This window comes from Vipera berus (assembly GCF_964194415.1).
Source record: "Vipera berus genome assembly, chromosome: 3".
Classification (NCBI taxonomy): domain Eukaryota; kingdom Metazoa; phylum Chordata; class Lepidosauria; order Squamata; family Viperidae; genus Vipera; species Vipera berus.
In genome coordinates this window covers 193368316-193387912 of record NC_138204.1, presented here as the reverse complement: position 1 = coordinate 193387912, position 19597 = coordinate 193368316, and the positions used below count along the sequence as shown (strand labels likewise).

Genomic DNA, 19597 nt, shown 5'->3' with positions numbered 1-19597 from the left:
TGTATTCCCTTACAGTCCACTGGAGAATTATAAAAGGCTATAGAAAGCAAGTAAAAAAGCCTCCAAACAAAAATATTTTTAAAAGTTATGAGTAATAGTACTATATGATATAATCATATTTAATGTAAAAACTTTTGCACCTTTATCTACTTTCCAAAATCATGTATTATAGATGGTTATAACATTTAGCTCTCAATATTATGCTTTGAAGTTTACATCCAGGGAAACAGTTTTTCTTGGGTTAACATGCTTTTTAAAGGTTTTCATAAAGATAAAATATTAATATACTGTAAACTGCTCTTAACAAAGGATCCAAAGAGCAGGTGTTCATATTCTGTGTGTTGAACTATTTTGTGTGTTCATCCAGTCAAGTTACTAGGTGTAAGAAGCATTCAAAAAGAAAAAGCTGTTGGCATACATATTTTTCTTCCCATTTTCTTTTTCATGCGGTATTGTGTATAAGAGCCAAAACATTACTTCAACTTATAGCACCTCTGAAAACATATTTTGGCCTTTTAAAAATAACCTAGTTTATGAAATAGGGGAAAGACCACAAAACAATAAATGATTTTCTTTTCGGCAAAGTAATGGATTCTGCCCTGCACAGAATTTTAATAATAATAACTTTTTAAAAAAGTATAAGATTTGGTTTCAGCTTCCTCACATGAAGATGACAAGCACAAGCTATGTTAGACATTGATTGATTGACCAATTAAACTAATCTCCCCACATATTTTAGGTGACATGACCAGCCATGAAATTCTCAATTTGAACTGAGATCATTGTACTGCCAAGTGATTTTTAACTCCTCTTATTTTATTCTTAATTAGTACTGTATCTATAGCTTTAAACTATTGTCCATTTAAGCAAAATGTACAAATACCAAAATCTTTTTCTTATGGAAAAATAACATATCATATAAGATGTGAAACAGAAAAAGTCAGGTGCCCAAAGTTAATGTGCCAAAAGAAATGCAATCCTTGGTATCCAATTGGATCCTTACCTAACCCCTTTATACAAAATTAATTAATAAAAATGAGAACAGGTATGTTTCTATGCAGAGTATAAGTCTCCAGCATCTCTATCCACGATCTTTCTTATAAAAAAATAGTAAAAATGAAATCTAAAGGATTTCTTAAAACATGTTTATTTTCCTAGAAAAATCATAAAAAACCTGGAACTGCCTTGCATTGTTGAGGGTAGAATAGGTAGCAGGTAGAAATGCAGAAGATATTTTGAAACTATATCTATCCTCTTTGACAACCAACTTTACGAATTTGCACACTTCCCCAAACAGCTCTTTTGCAAGAACACATAAAACAGACATGGCAAACTCACGACATCACGTGACGTCGCACAATGTATCGGAGACTTTTCGCCATTGCCGGCAAAGGGGTGGGCGTGGCTTCTGGATGACACGTCTGGCCCACGGGCCAGCAGTTTGACACCCCTGACATAAAATATCCAAATTTTTAGCTTTCCTCACAACCCTAAAGATTTGGACTCCCCAATCTAGAGATTAGACAATATGGCAATGGGGAACCACAAACACATTTTAATTATTAACAACTGAATTTAAACAAAAGGAAAGAATATCTGTCACAACTTATTAACATAAAAGGCAAATAGTTTAGGAAATATAGGAAAACCCCATATGAAATCCAATACTGCCCTGTGATATGGTTGCCATAGAAACCACAGCCCATGTTTTTCTGTACTGCCTATTCTATAGGGATTTTCTCCACCACTTGATTACTCTTTTTTATTTAAATTTCCAGGGCATTCTCATAGCTTTTATCTGACTACCTGTTAAATCAAATATTAATTTGAATTGAATTTGAATTTAATAAATTTATATGCCGCCCTTTTCCCTAAGGACTCAGGGCGGCTCACAACAATAAAAAGTTAAAAAACATAAAATACAAAATTTAAAAAAGAATTAAACAAAATGTAATAAATACATAACAATTAACCCAATAAAACCAAATTTAAAACTATAGTCTGTTATAATCATTTTAATTGTTTTTAATTTTTGTATTTCTTGTTTTAATTCCCTGTAAACCGCCCTGAGTCCTTCGGGAAAGGGCGGTATACAAATCCAATTAAATAAATAAATAAATAGTCAGTCCAGGCCCGCTTGTTGGAACATCCATGTCTTCAGGTCATGGCAGAAGGACCGAAGGTCAGGGGCCATCCGCAGCTCCGGAGGCAACTCATTCCAGAGGGTTGGCGCGCCCACAGAGAAGGCTCTCCCCCTGGGGGTTGCCAGCCGGCATTGCTTAGCCGACGGAACCCTGAGGAGGCCGACTCTGTGGGAGCGAACCGGGTGATGGGAGTTTGACAATGGCAGCAGGTGGTCTGGCAAGTACCCTGGGCCTAAGCCATGTAGGGCTTTAAAGGTAATTACCAGCACCTTGAATCGCACCCGGAGGGCAACCGGAAGCCAATGCGGCCACATTTTGCACCAGCTGAAGCCTCCGGGTGCACTTCAAGGGCAGCCCCATGTAGAGAGCATTGCAGTAATCCAGGCGAGAAGTGACAAGGGCGTGAGTGACCGTGCATAGGGCATCTTGGTCCAAAAAGGGGAGTAACTGGCGCACCAGGCGAACCTGTGCGAAGGCCCCCTTAGTCACAGCAGTAAGATGATCCTCCAAGTTAAGCCGTGAATCCAGGAGGACACTCAAGTTGCGGGCCCTTTCTGAGGGGGGCAATACCTTCCCCCCCATCAAAAGAGATGGAACATGTTGGACAATACGAGATGCCGGTATCCACAGCCACTCGGTCTTGGAGGGGTTCAGCCTGAGCCTGTTCCTTCCCATCCAGACCCGCACCGCCTCCAGGCACTGGGACATCACGTCAAGGGCATCACTGGGTTGGCTCGGGGTAGAGATGAACAACTGGGTATCATCCGCATATTGGTGATACCTCACCCCAAAGCCACGGATGATCTCACCCAGCGGCTTCGTACAGATGTTAAACAGGAGGGGGGAGAGAAACGACCCCTGAGGCACCCAAGTGAGGGGCCTTGGGGTAGATCTCTGCCCCCCTGCCAATACAAACTGCGAGTGGCCCAAGAGGTAGGAGGAGAACCACCGTAGAACAGTGCCTCCCACTCCTAACTCCTCGAGCCGTCGCAGCAGGATACCATGGTCGATGGTATCAAAAGCCGCTGAGAGGTCAAGTAGGACCAGGACAGAGGAACAACCCCTGTCCTGGGCCTGCCAGAGATCATCTACCAGTGCGACCAATGCCATTTCCGTGCTGTAACAGGGCCTGAAACCAGACTGGTGCAGGTCCAGATAGTCCGCTTCATCCAGGAATTGAGGGAGCTGACGCGCCACAACACTCTCAACAACCTTCGCTACAAAGCGAAGGTTGGAGACAGGACGATAGTTATTCAAGGAGGCCGGGTCCAGGGAAGGCTTCTTGAGAAGGGGCCTCACCACCGCCTCTTTTAAGGTGGAGGGGAAGACACCCTCCATCAATGAAGCATTGTCAACTGCCTGAAGCCAGCCCTCTGTCACCTCCCTACCGGCCGAAACCAGCCAGGAGGGACATGGGTCCAATAGACAAGTTGTAGCGCTCAGTCTATGCATAATCCTGTCCACATCATCCAAAGACACAGGGTCAAACTCACCCCAAATGGTATAACCAAGACCTGTCCTCTCCACTCCGCCGGACTCCACCCAGTCAGAGTCCAAACCAGTATTAAGTGTAAGTTTCGCCCAAAAATAGTTGCTAATAGTTAGGGACAGTTTTGTGTTGTTCATTTTATTAATTGTATTTTTACTGATCAATCACCGAAATAAAGTTCTGTGTTTATGCATATTTCCAAGATGTAACATATTCAATTTATGATAAAATCCATATTCTAAGCCTTTATTAATGATACAATTTGGCTTGGAAATCACATGAAACTCAAGCTCATGTGGCAGCAGCTCCACATGAAAACAAACTAACAAACCCATTCATTAGCCAAGCAAATTCATGCTGCCAATTAACTGTGTCTTACAGTGGAAACCAATATGCATAGTGGATTGATATGCATACAATGCCTGAAAAACTTGTAGGTTGTTTCAAAAACTGATAAGTGGTGATTTTGCTCTGCAAAATAGCATAAAGATTCTTAATGCACAAGGAATCCTGGGAAAGTCTAACTTAAAATATTAAAATATGGTACTTTTAAGAATAATTCCAAGCTTTTGCAAGTCATGTAAATACTAGCTACAGTGTCTAATTTAAATTATCAGATACTTCTAGTATTCCCTCCCAAAAATGAAATTATCTTTAAAAACCAAAGGAAACCTTCCCATAAAATTTAATAAAGCAATCAGCTTAAGGGCAAGACGATAACCCTTTCATTATAACAGTGGCAGCTTAATACCACTTATAATGTTTGTTTTCCATTTAAGACGGTCAGCATAATGAAATGGACCACAGCCTGGTCAAAACTGACTGTAGGACATGGATCCTATGAAAGCCACTGAACACATGAAAGGAATTACAGTAGACCACACATCAAACGTTTGGGCCTTGGTGCTTCCTTCCTCTTATCCTAGTGGCAGGAAATGCACTACATATCCCGTGAGGTGACCAGACATTTAAAAGTAGTGCCTTGTTCCAAAAAGCTCTGTGTACAATAATTTACCACAAATAAGCAGAAGACTGTTTTCCACTGCAGTTGTCTTCTAGACTTGTAACTGGAGCACAATAGTGGGAACAAAGGTAAAGTATGTTAACTCTACAATGTATTTTCAATCTGTCTGAAGGGGAAATAAGAAAACCCCAATTTCTGAAAAGTTTTAAGTTTTTATTATGTGAATGTGTAAAATCTGCCTGTTATTATTTATTAAAGTGGCCTATGTCTTCTTCAAATGCCTCAGGTAAAAGACTGACAAATCAGTTTATGAGTATGATTTTTTTAAAAAAATGATTCTATGACAAAAAGTTTGATTTGCTTTTAAGCCTATTCTTACATGCATAACATATTCTAAATCAGTCTGTAAATGAGGAAGTGAATAATTCTAAATGCATGCAAAATGTTTGGATGACCAGCCAGGAATATAACTTTACTAAACAGACTCAGAAACATGGACAGAGGAAATAGAAGTTAGCAGTTGTAACAAATTGTGCCAAAATAAAATGTAATGAAGTAATGCATTCTTTATGGATTTGCATTCTGTGTGAAAATTTTAGTTCAAAACATAACATTGCTTGCCAGTAATAGGAGAGCAGGGTTTGGCTTTCCCAAACTTCATACAAACATTTGGCTTAGTGCAAAATTGAATAAACAGACTCCTTCTGATTCTCTATTAATGTTAATCTGGTCATAGGCGGTAGTCACAGGCTTGCTTCAGGTTGTTTGTTTAGTGGTACAATACCTCAGCCTTATCAGGTGCTGTATATATATTCACCTGGAAGTTCTGAGGTTAAGTTTCACTGAACATGAGCTTCGTGTTTACTGAGTAGTAATTATTTTTATGTAGGATGAAAGACAGAACATTCACAGTGCGTTTGATAAGTTGACATGGGACAGGAATTCTTTTTCACTGTTGTGTCAATTTATCAAACCATATGTGGATATCAATCAAATCCTCTATTAAGCACAATTAACTAATTTCAAAAGCTAAAGAATAACTCATATGATAACTAGCATGCTTTCCACTTACATTAAATATATGACATGTACACCATGTTGTTCTATTATATTGCTGCACTGCTCAAATATTATATATTTAAATATTATAGAAGAAAAAAATCTCAGGTGGGTTATTATTCAACAGTTGCCTCCTGAAATGACAAAATTGCTGCTATATTTAATATATTTTAATGGAAGAAATGTGGTGTATTTCATAAACTATTTATTTAAATCCATTTTTGTCAGCATTACCTTAGAAACTGTATATTTTTACTATATATGGTATCTTAGTATTAAAATATGAGGACATTTCATGTTTCATGTTGACATATACATAGTATTACTGTGTGATAAAAAATGGGTTTTCTAAAAATGAATATAAAAAATATCTGTCACATAGTATTCCTGTAAGTGTTTATCTTTATTTTTCACCTTATCACAAGAAACCTGTGGGGTCCTACCTACACCAAAGCTGAAATTCAAGACTGTTTTATTCATAGAATCAACATTTGCTCTTTTTTTTAAAGACAAGGTTCAACTAATGCTTGTTCCACCAAATCAGTGAAATATTAACCAAGAACACCTCTACTCAACACATTAATGGTAAATAAATATTTTATTCTTACTTGCTTTTAAATATGATAAAGATTTTCTGTATTTATATGCTGTTCTTCTTTTCTAAGTTTGTGTTCTGAGTATTTTAGATGTATAGGCATTTTATAAACTAAAGTCCAAGCTTGAGGTCTTTCTCAAGTAAAATATTTGAGGAATACAAAGTGAATTTCTCCACTGATCCCCTAACACGTGTTGCTCAGTTGAAATTTAATAGAATGAAGAGTTTATTATTTCCAATAGGTAAAGGCATCTGTAAAAAAATGGCAATTTATCTAAAGATGCTACTTAGATGTCAAGGTGTATAAACTCATAGTTGTTTCAGAAAAATAAACTCTGTGTTCTCACTGTTATATTTCTTCTCTTCACTTCCAAGAAAAGTACTATAAATTCATAGACATACGTCCTTTGCACAAAACTGGACATTGGGGACAAGAAATCTCCACTCAGAGAAAAAAAAAGTTAGTATAAAACAAAAGGGAAGGAGAGGCAAAGAACTGGCAATCAAGCATTATAAAAAAATGAATATATGGTCTAATATAAAATTGTAGGAAACAAATCTTTGAATATATTTTCAAAGATTTACTTTTTTTCTGTTCCACTAAATTCTGTAAGCTATTAGGAAATGAAAACATAGCAATAATTTCCTAAAGCCACATGGAAATTGATACTTCTTAAAAATATTTGTATACTATTGTTTATATAAACCATTTGATCTTGATCTTTTGTTTTAAAGCATTATCATTCTAATGTTTCAGATATGGTCCATGGTTTCAACAGAGGAAATTATTTAACCTAAATAAAAAAGAAAGAGTAATAATACCACTTTCAGCTATTTAATGAGATCAGGCTAAGGTCTGTTAATATATTTATTTTGTGTAAGGCAGAGCTATAACACTGAGACAATTCATTGCAAAAAAAATAATGTTCAAATTTGTGCATGATTTTTAAAACGTCCTATTAATTGAGTAATAATTGTTTAAGAATTAAGAACATTTACACACACACACACACACACACACACACACAAAACATGTATTAATTGGTCTGATTTTTAAGAAAGAAATTTCTTCTCGTTTCTCAGACAAAAAACCCTAAGTCAGGGTTGATCATCCTGAAGCTCATGGGATGCATACATTCTCCATTTGCTGTTCCCAAGGTCACATGTCCAAAGTTTACTCTTTTACCATTTTTACAACAGTTTCTCTCTGGGAGGTCTCCAACTCACACTTTTATACCTCTCCAACATTGGGACTAAACATCTAGTCTAGCCTCACCCACTCTAATGATGTCATACTATAAAAAACAGCTTCATTCATGTAACTCCTTAAAAAGTCAGAGATCAGATTTCCCCCCCCCCCTTCCCCAACTGCTCAGAGGAGAATATTTATCCAAGATTTGCTAGAGGGAAAAGAATATACTTACAAATATATGTAACAAAAGAATGGTTAGGTGAGTAAGTATAAACCTGCTGATTCCAATTCATCAAAAATAGGCCCTAAAACACAAGTTGCACCAAACTGCTGTAAGTAGCTTGAAGTAACATTCTGAAAACAAGAATTCCGTTGTTTGGCTAGTTAACACTTTAGCTGGCCAGAAAAATGAGCACCTTATCAGTTCTTTTATTTTATCTAGCAAAACCTCTGATGATTGAGGGATTTCCAGTACTGGGCAGAACAATGTAGTTTGGGGATGCTTCTAGAATTATTACTGTCATTGGAATTCTTATGTGGACCTAACAATTTCTATATTACCTTTTTTTGCTGACATGCCAATTATGCCCTTTCCTGACTACCCCAGTAGCCTCATATTTAGATTGCAGGTAGTCCTTGACGTATAACTGTAATGGATCCTTACTGTTGTAAGTTGTGACAGTTGTAAAGTGGGTCATCACATGACCAATCTGATTTTAGACTTTTTCTTGCAGTGGTAATTAAGCAAAAGCTGCAGTTATTAAGCAACCTATTGTTTGCTATGCAAAGTTTTCATCAAAAACTGTAAGTAAACACCAGTTTCTGTTAAAAAACATAGTAAATCACAGTCAAGTGATCCTGGGATGGTGCAAATCACCATAAATGCAGGCTGGTTGCCAAGAGCCCAAAATGCTGTCATATGACTGGAAGAATGGTCACCAGAACTTTAAAACTGGGTCATAAATATATTTTGCAACATGATGCTTATAACTCAAGGATTGCCTATATAATAACTGATTCTTTATGGGCTACCCTTGTTCTTGGTCCAAATGTTGCAATAATCTATGACCAAAATATCTGAGAGACTGCTGTTGATTGAAGACTATCAATGGAGATTATACTGCATATATTAAGAAATGCAAGGTGTTACTTTCCTTTAGTAGATAGGACATCTTTATGGTAATGTCTCCACTCTGGAATATTCTGCCTTCTGAAATTTATGAAGAGCTTACTATAATTCCTATTAAATACCATTGAAAACTCAAATTTTTATCTACATATATTTAAAGCAATAATAATTTCTGTTTCATTTTTAGTCTCTCCTGCCCATGTTTTAAAACAACTGTGCTATTTTATATTATGTTCATACTACTGCTTGTTTTGTTTTTTAATTATTGCATTATAAATGGCCGTGAATGCACTATAATTAATTAATTAAACCAATAGCTGTTTATGGCTATTTCACTTCAAATAAATCCAATGAGACATCCTTATGGCACTTTGCAACAGGTATAGTTAAAGCAGAATTATGAAAATTGGCATTTTTGTGGTTTTTCCTACACTGAAATACTTTCTGTATAAATCATTTATAATGTCTCAAATGTCTCCGAAATGGATTAATTTAAATTACAATGTAAACTGACGTATTTTAAATGAATGTTATTACAATCCACAAAAACATTGTGCATGTCTGCTTTTCTTCCATTTTCTTTTACAATGAAGCAAGAAGCTAAGAATGAAGCTAATAACAGTCCTGGCCACTAGCCTGAATTTTCCATATGAAACCATCTAGGGCTTCTATAAGTCAAACTACCTGTGTCACTTGCAAGTAACCATATCAAGCACCAGCACAATACTACTTTCTTGATATGTTGTGAATTTTCTGATTTGTGAAGATCCAGATTGAATCCATCACTTCATAATTCAATTCAGGATTTTTTCTGATACTTTTGTTTTTAGCCATTGTCATATAGTGTCTTAAAATCATGGCTTGTAACACACTATTTTATGAAGATAACACAATGTGCTTTACTGAAACAAATGCACCAATGGGCTGTCTATTAATTCCGTGCAGTCTTATTTTTCTTGTATAGTTGTTTCCTTGATAAGCACAGTTTGAACTTGCTAGAATTATCATTTCATTTTTGCCTTAGACAATCAGTCACAAAAAGCTAAAAAAATCATACATAAATCACAAATCACAAACATTTCTAATGTTTGTTTTTCTTATTTACAAATAGTAACTGCAGTGATTAAAACATTGGATATGTTTGAAGAACCTTGAGTAAATGTACTATTATATTTTATACATAGTAACACACACACACACACACACAGAGAGAGAGAGAGAGAGAGAGAGAGAGATTTAAGAGATTATTGAAAAGACAATAAGGAATCCTCTTTTCCCTAATATTCATTATGCAATATTCAGATAAGTTCAAATGTGTGATTTCATGTTAATTTAAATTTACCTGTCTGCAGTGAAAATTGTATAATATTTGTAGCATTTTTAATAATGCAAGCCAAACTATGATGTATCCTAAGGTAATATAATAGCCCAAAATAAAAGCACATCTGTCAGCTGAAAACCCCATGGAGAAAAATACACATACACATATGTACATATTAGCTGGCCAGGAAAGAATCTCACTGAAAAATTATTACATTTATTAAGATGTTTTATAGTCTAAAATATATATTGTAATTGACTGGAATTGGGGGACAATTACATGGATCAATGGACTAAAATATATTTATTGTGTGTAAAATTTTCAATGAAAAATATATCCTATGTAGATATTAACAACTAATTCATGAATAAAGTTGAATAAAGAGGAAGATTTTCAGTTTGATGGAATCAATAATAGGATATTACATTAATTAATAATCTACTTGAAATAAGGTAAGAATAGTGAAGAGAAAGATATCCTAAAATGTGCAAAGATTTAGAGAAAATAGGAGGAAGGAAGGAAGGAAGGAAGGAAGGAAGGAAGGAAGGAAGGAAGGAAGGAAGGAAGGAAGGAAGGAAGGAAGGAAGGAAGGAAGGAAGGAAGGAAGGAAGGAAGGAAGGAAAGATCATTCTTCCAGTGCATTTCAAGAGCTGTAGTAAAAAGATTGGAATAGATAAAACTTAGTAGAGTCATCACAGAGCCCACAAGTATTATTGGAATGAACTACAAGCTATACACCTTCACAATATGTTAAGTTAAAAGTCTACCATAATTAAAAGAAATAAAATCTCTTTTAAATATTACAGTGAAATACTTTTACATTTTATTGAACCAATATATTGCAATTTAGTCATAAGATGGAGAGTAAAAAAGGGAAACTAACTTTTCTGAAGGTGTTCTTTTTCTAGTAATAGTATCTACTAGCTATTTATTGTTTTTAAACCTATACATGTCAGCAAGGTATCCTTGAAACGAAATGTTTAAAAAGGTATTTTTAAAATTAGCCAGGAAATTTAAGTACCATTTAGTTGAAAGTCTAAATGTAAAGAATCTAATCTAAAGGACCAAATGTAAAGTTATGCCACCATGGGATAAATTGGATACCAAAGTTCTGAAATATATGAGAACAGAATTTATTATAAAAGATCATCAAAGAAATGTACGCTATACTTCCACACTGGATGTATAGACAAAGTACCAGAAATCGTAACAGAGCCCACAATAAAGGCAGGTCACTCAACAAAAAGAAAAGAAAAAGAAAGCATACAGTAGATAAACAAATATTTTATAAGCACAGGATTAGGTTAAAAGTTTCAATATTTAACTAATTAGTTTAAGCAACTAAATGTACAATTTTTTTATGCTACTCAAACTTCAGATGGAGCCTCTTTTTTGAGAGCACATTTTTCTTTGTGTATCACAGAAATATTCAGAACTGGTTTCAACTGAATCTACACAATCTGCCCCCAAGAGAGATAACTTCTTTAGTTCAGTTATATATTTACTGATGTATATAATTCTTAAATGTATTTATTATATTGAAATAAAATATTTAAAAAGCAAATATTGGGATGCAAAGAAAGTAGATAAAAAAGGGGGGAGTTAATGCCAAAAAAGAGACCATTAATTTAAAAAAGAAAAGAAAATCATAGTGAAAACAGAGAAAAATGGATTACATCCTTTCCTTCCCTTCCATTTGTATCTTCACCCACAGCCTTAGTTTATATATGTTAACTTTATATCAAATATTAGCAAATATTATTTAAGTCCTAAAAACTATATTTCAGATATTGAACTCTGTCTTGCTTTGTGACTTATTCTATGCAAGGCCATGTTTCTTGCTTGAACTTACTTAAACCTCACTAATGGATATGTACTGTCAATCTTTCTACTGTGTTCTCCAATCTCCCAATATGACACTGCAGGCAAAACAAATTTTGATGTGGATACAAAACTGTTCAGTTATTTCAATAAGGCAATATTCCAATGACATATATTTTTGTCTTGTTCAATTAGTTGTATTTACAATGTGAATTTGATCCCAGTTCCTTGTCTAAAAAATTTCCAGTAATCTAATGAAACAAGTGACATAATTTAAGGTTAAGGGATATAATTCTGCCTTCTTTCAACACACACATATATACACATCATATTAGGCATCACAGTCACATTCTCTCAATATGACATCAAAGCAGGGCAAGGCAAAAGATTATTCTTGTTGTATTTTGCATTAGTCTATTGTTAAAATGTTGTTAAGAAACCTCATTCAGTTTCAAAGACAAACATTTAGATTATTGGCAAGGTACATGTTAACTTAATTAATTTAAAATAATGAAACTGACTCCCAAACTATTTTTTAACCAATTCAAGGTTCTGTACTATAGTATCATCAAGGTTTATGGCTCTATGTAGCTGAAAGTTTCTTTTCTCTCATATTAATTTAAGTAAGAACATCTGGCCTGGGGGCTCTCAGGGGACTGGTGAAATCTTGAATTGGCTCCCTTGCTGATATAATCTCTTCTGTGTTTTATGCTTTTTAAAAGTTTTTGACTCCTTTTGACATGTCTATTGTTTTTTATATATTTTGCTGTACACCACCCAGAATCACTTCCTGTGAGATAGATGGCCACAGAAGTTTAATAAACAAACAAACAAACAAACAAACAAACCAATCTTCCTTGGAGACTTTTGCCCAACTCATTTTGTCTTTGAAAAATAAGGCATGGATAAAGTGAGATAAACTGATTTCCCTTTAACATATTCCAATTCTGCAGTGCTTCCTTAGGGAGACTTTCACACTCAAGGACGTTTTTAGAGCCTAAATTAAGGGTAATCCAGTGGGGGGGAAATCTATTATTTCTGACCAAAACATTAGCATACATTAGCTGATTATAATATCAAACAAAGTGTATGAATCCAGAATAGAATTAAATTTACTTTATGTTTACAATAGATAATTATTTAAAAACATGTGAAAGCTGCTGTTGTCCCAAATGGCACAGCAATTCCTGCTTATTGATATTATAAATATACTGTCATTCTAAAACTTACAACTGGCATCCATGTAAGCAATGTACTCTTCCACCCTTTCAACAAATTTGGCAAAGCAAACTAATAATCCCCATAAGAATCTCAGTCAATACAGAAACATGAAAATTTGTTTTGAAAACTTCTGCAAATTGAAAAAAACAATTCTTTTTTTTCTGGCAACATTTTTTCTTAAGCTTTAGTGTAACTTTCTCAAGTTTAAATCATTAGTGACATGAAGCTCTACGGTTACTTCTATTTATTAAAGAATTTAACGTTATTGGGGACCCATTCTATATTATCATTCTAGTTTATTTATTTGAGAAGACTGCAGTGCTTTTCCAATATGTTTACTTGTTTGAGAAAAATATTCCTGATTTAAATGGAACTCTGATTGACCCAATTCAACAACAGAGGATATGTATGAGACTAATTGACCAACCTATCTTAAAGTACATTTTGGGAAAGTCCCCCATCTCCGCTTCTCATATAAAAGATCAAAAGTTATAAAGAATCTGTAGAACTTAAGCTTTTGGAATGTCTGAGCAAAAGTAATACCTGTCATTCTTAAAGCTGTAAAATGTTTTAGTGTTGGAGAAAGATTTTGAAGGTTATGACTTATTTCTATTGAAGTGTACTTTTCAAACACATGCACATACAAAAACATACACCACATCTGAGAAACAGACCAACAGGAAGAATAAGACACTTGTTCATCTGTATTTCTGTGACTTTTCTCACTTGGTATTATTTGCAACTATACTTTCATGTTTTCCAGAAATGCCAAACCTAGTAAAGATCATATATTATTTTTATCAGGTTGATTACATATGTTCTCCAGTTTTTCTGCTTACTTATGATTAGTGTGGTTTTCACAAAGGCAGTGACACAATCCAGAGCAAGATATTCACACAAAAAAATATTCACACAAAAAAATGTGTTTACTGTGAAACTTTGCCTTAGAACTTTGCTTTCTTTCACAGCTTTGATCCACATGACATCAGTGGTCCAGCATTTTGCAAGTCTGCGAACCATTTAGCAATATATTCAGCTACTGAAACAGATAGTATTTGCAAAAATATCTTTTGTATAAGTGAATAATTTTCTGAGGATGAGGGAAAGCTTCTTGAAAGCTCAAGTACTTTATTTTGGTCATTGATTAGCCTGCTTTTTCACTTGTGTTCTCAGATCGCAAAAGCCTGGTTTGTTTCCCAATGCACGAAAGTCTCAATTTTGAAGTTTTCTGAAGTGTTGGACTTCAGAAAATGAATAATGAACAATGAATATGGAAAATTTCATTACGGACTTTAACAAGTACATTGTTTAGTTCCCCAATATTATCACACACAGGCATCCATGTGCTAATATATGCCAATAACCTTGCTGTTCTTTACTTCTCCCAGGAAGGTTTCCAAACAAGCCTATAAGTACCAGCTAATTCCTGTCACTTAAAAAAAAAACTGATTAACTGTGCCAAAATTTACAAAAAAGATGCTCCAAGTGACAACAAAAATAAGTAACACATTCCAATAAAGCAAACTAAGGACTTTTAAATAGTAGCACCTTCTACTTTTCCTCTCCCTGAAATTAATATATACATAGTCTAATGCATAGAAGACCATAAATAAGATAATTGGAGCTGTAAGTCATAAAGGTAACAATTTTGTTCTGGCTGTTGAATTATTCAGAACCAAGACGATTCCACTTTGGCTCTATGGCAAGCTTCATACATTGGGAAAAGGGAGATAAGACTGCAAGAAATGCAAATTATTCCATAGTTTTTCTTCTAATTTTAGCTACATTTCAAAAATAACTCTGAAGGAATGGAGTAACAACAGTGATATGAACCAGACTAAGCTAATTAATACATATCTTTTTCTGATCACTTCTATGTCAGACAACTCAATATCTATGAACTTTTCAGGTGGAGACAAGAAACACAATGATTTGCCCCAAGCATCCCATACAAGCCCTTTATTATTTCAATTTACTATCTACCAATAGACCCTCTACACAAGAATCAAAGTGCACTGATATTATACCACTTTTGTGATATGCCTTGTACATTCTGAGCTATATAACTTGTAATACTTACTGATAAATATCTTTCCTCAGCACAACTCTACTAAGAGGATTGTCAGCCTGAGGAGCCATTGATACAGAACCAATTTTAAGTACCAAAGTATCTTCCTTGTTTGTCTTATCTGCAATAAAAATGGAAGACAATCACCACATGTTATAAAAATCAGTCATTAACAAAAGAACTTGAAGTAGATAAATATTATTTAAGATCACTTCTGAACAAAGGAAGTTTACTTGTGAAATCATTACTAACAAAATAATGCATTATTTATTGATACTAATTCGCATGGAAAGCCAGTTTTCACAGCCAGGTTCATGCATTGTACTAAGCCTTAATGTGCTCTGATTGGTTTTGGCTTAAATCAAAATCTCAACCCAACCACTGGGTTTTGTAACCACATATTATAATTCAGTATAGCTGTTTGCAATCTAAGGCTTGTACACGCTGCGCTGCATCAAACTGGGAGAAATGCTGCATCAGTCTAATATATAAAGAACTGACTACATGTTTTAGTACAGCAATCAATCTACACACTATATTTTGTAACTTTTAGCCTGTGAAGGATTTTATTATATTTTAGAAGCTGATATTGACATCTGATATATACATAAAGGCAAGCCCAGTGTTCTCCATGAGTCTATGTTTTGAGGATGTATGTAAGCTTTCAATTTCTCCATCTGTGGCCACCCAGTGAGCTATCCCAGACTTGTTTTGAAAGTTTGAAAGTTAAACTTTTAGCTACAAATGTTAAGTGTGGTGAGTGCTAAGTATTTTACTAAATAACATATTGCTTGATGTGGAAAGAACAAGCAAACTTCACATGCAGTTCAGAAGAATCAAGTAAATGTGCCTGTGTGTGTATATATATATATAAGTAAACTGACTTAAGTATACCACAGGAATGCACCCACAATGAATCAAACAACTAGAAGCCATAATTAACTATATGGACACACACATTAATGCAAAAGTCATGACATGGGTCAAACAAATCTATCAAATATTTATTTCACAGAGCTATACTACTTTTTTAAAGAAAAAAATGTTATTTTCAGGAAAAAGATATTGTGCTATAAATCACTGAAATTGTTTATCCCTTTTATTACTGAAATGCACCAAAATAATTAAAGAAAAACTGCATTAAAGACATGATGCAATAAATTATTTGAGAAAACAAGTTGCAGCGATTTTTATTATAGGCTGCCCAGCGTTATTGATGGAGTGAGCAAAGTATGTATTTATAAAAATATAGTATAAAAATATATTTATAAAAATAAATGTACAAATTTTTAAAAATACCTTCTATGTTACATGGTCCTCCCTCCATTTTGGGGAAGAAAATTCTGATTACCCCAGTATTGACATAAATAAGTGGCAGGTTGCGAGATGTGAGAATATGGGACCTCATAGGCTGGCCTGGTGATTTTCTTTTCTCTTTTTGACTCTTTCGAAGATTCATTTGAAAAATACTTGCAATTGCATTGAGGAAAGGAAAACAAAAAACAACATCAAATGCCTGAGCCGAAAGAAGAATCTCATGAAGAAAATGAGGAGAACTATCTGTAAAACTTTCAGATAATTTCTGTAAGGTTCTTCGTTCATTTCTTGAGATCAATTTGTGACGGACATTTTTTGTGACTGCTTTTGTGTAAGTCAAAGAGAGAAATCCATGCTGTTGATGAGAACCATCCAAAAGTTTTGCAGTTGCCTATGCCGAGAAACAGAAATACATAACATTTATAAAACTGTTTCTGATTTAATATTTTATTTTCTATTTCAGGTTCTCCACTTTTTTGGCAGAAGAATGTATTTCTGTGAATTTATGGGAAATAATAAATGCCCTTTCTCTTGGCAAATTGTTTTAATAAATAAATAAATAAATAAATAAATAAACAAATAAATAAATTATAGTTCAGTTCTTATGTTTGTTCATTGTGAACAGCTTTTGTTTTACCAATTAACTGAAAATCAAGAATGGATGCTTCAGATTCCATCTATCTGCATACTCTATGCATGTAAAGGATGCTAAGCTATAATTTTGCATCACATCCAAATAAGACCAATCCAGATGCATGTTGTGTTTGTATGTAGCCGCATTTAGATGTGTTTCAAAACTATGGCTTATACAGGTAGTCCTCACTTAATGACTCTCCTATTAAGCAACCATTCAAAGTTACAATGGTGTTGAAAAATTAACTCTACAAACAGTTCTCACATTTACAACTGTTATAACATCTCCATGGCTACATGACTGAGATCATCACAGTGTTCCATGATCATGGAAATGCCACTTGCACACTTTATTGCTGGTTTCCAACAAAGTCAATGGAGGAGCCAGCAGTAAAATCACAAGATGCTATTATTAATTACCTAATGACTGCAGATTATTTGCTTAATAATCCCAGCAGATCATAAACCCATTGTGGTCATAGGATGCCTGACTTAAGAACTGTGTTGCTTAATTGTTGCCAGTCCCAATTGTGATCGTTAAGTGAGGACTACCTGTTATTTACTACTTCTATATTTGGAGAATTCCTTCCTTCCTTCCTTCCTTCCTTCCTTCCTTCCTTCCTTCCTTCCTTCCTTCCTTCCTTCCTTCCTTCCTTCCTTCCTTCCTTCCTTCCTTCCTTCCTTCCTTCTTACCAGGCTTACCATGATGGGAATAATATCTGACACCTGGTTAAGATAGGAGTTCTGTTACATGCATTGTAGTTTTTGTATATATACTGCATTTAACATTTTCTTTATTAATACTAACAAATTATTTTAGAATTTAATTATATTTCATTTTATATAATCTGAACAAATATTTTTCCATGGTGAAAGTGACAATGGCAAATGGTAAATATTAGTAAATTAGCTTAATTTGTGTTAGAACAAAATGATTGAATAGGTATAAACAATAATTTTGCATGAACAATAATTGTACATATTCCTGATGGGATAATAATTAAAAACAGAACTTCCAGTAACACTTTTTAAAGCATAAATTTATTTTATTGAATATATTAGCCACCACTGCCTATTCACTCATTACTCTCCATAGAGAAAATCTCAACATGGTGAAAAACTTGGACCTTCTCACTTTCTTCTCAGAGCAGAAAGAAGACAATTTGGGGTTGAAACTATACTGTGCTTATCTGATTGAGAAGTGTTCTGTTGCACATTAAAACAAATGTTCTCTAATAGAATCTTCTGTAGATTACTATTCATTTCCTCAGATATTTTCCTGATTTTATTTATAAAGCTGTCCATAAACTCTCTGGGTGGCTACAAGAATAAAAATAGTCTAAAAATAATAACTAAATAAATAGAAAGAGGGACATCCAAGAGAGCAACGAATCTTCCAAATCTAACATTCATAGCCCCATAAAAATCCTGCCATACATTTAGCCCAAGGACTGGGGAACATACTTAAAAGACTGTTTTCACAAGGCCAGAATAAATGCTTCTCTGAGGGATCCTGTTCCAGAGGTGAGACAATAAGATTAAAAAGCCCATTTACTGGGTACTGGTGATACTGTTTAATTAATGGGACACAGAGCATGCAAAATCTGTCCAGTTGAAGAAACTGCCAGAGAAAGATGACTACATCAGTGAAAAAAATGTTCTATATGCAATAAAATAAATATCTTGATTAATTCTCATGGAGTTACATCACAATCAAAATAGATCTTGAGTACATATATACAAACTAGATGAAATGGGCTGTATTCCATGAAACCTTAAGCTATAAGAAGATGGTCAGTCTTTAAGATGACATAAAATACTTTTAAATTATTCTTTGTTGCAATAAACTTAAAGAACTACTTCTTCGGAAATTATATGAATTTTCAATAATGTGGTTAGGAAGATGAAATTAAATAAAATCAGGTAATCGGATTTGTTATTTTTTCCATGCTCAAAATATGAAAAGTCTGTATGTGGAAGGTGGGATGTATATATGTGTATCCTAGAATGCATTCTTTTGAGATTTCTCCATGGAAAGTAACAAGGGAATTAATATATAAGGAGTCTTAAACAAATTAATTTTGCCAGGTATAAAAAAGATGGCATATACAAAGAGCAGTTAAGATAATGAAACAAACCTTTAAAAAATTTTTATCCTAGGGTGGCTTCCATTTCCTCCTATATCAAAATAGTTCCCCTTTCCCTTTCTTCCATTGGTAACCCATTAAACCTTGAATTCTAAAGTGTGTTAAAGCTTGCTCTCACTCACAGTCTTGGAAGATTTTAGTTACTTTGAACAAAAGTTAGCATTATCCTACTGTGGCTTTTGGGTTTTGGCAATGAGTTTGCAAAAAAAAAAATCTCAAATATTTTAATAGGCACTCAGTAATTTTGCTAACAGTCGTGGAGCAGCAAAACACTTAACCTTATCCTGTAACTATTAACTTGTACAGCTGTAGCTTCCTAAATGGCCAAATACATGCATCATTCTTCACATAATTAAATTCAAATCCATAAGTTGTGAAGATAAATATTCTTCCTTTGCTACTCTAGCCAGCCTGTTTTGCATGTGAAAACACTAGCCAGAATACCACTGGGAATTAGAACATATTTTTTAAACATAAAAAACAAAAATGCGACTTTG

The 19597-nt window shown here is 34.3% G+C and overlaps 1 protein-coding gene across 3 annotated transcripts in view; it reads right to left on the bottom strand.

Moving 5' to 3' along the window:
- Positions 1 to 19597, bottom strand: part of VPS13B (vacuolar protein sorting 13 homolog B) — a 354623-nt gene that overhangs the window by 163517 nt on the left and 171509 nt on the right. For all 3 annotated transcript variants that reach the window (XM_081322737.1, XM_081322739.1, XM_081322738.1), the window contains exons 29-30: positions 16303 to 16711; positions 15016 to 15124 (exon numbers count right to left, since the gene is read on the bottom strand). In XM_081322737.1, the coding sequence (XP_081178863.1) occupies positions 15016 to 15124; positions 16303 to 16711 (518 nt within the window). The remainder of the gene's footprint in view (positions 1 to 15015; positions 15125 to 16302; positions 16712 to 19597) is intronic.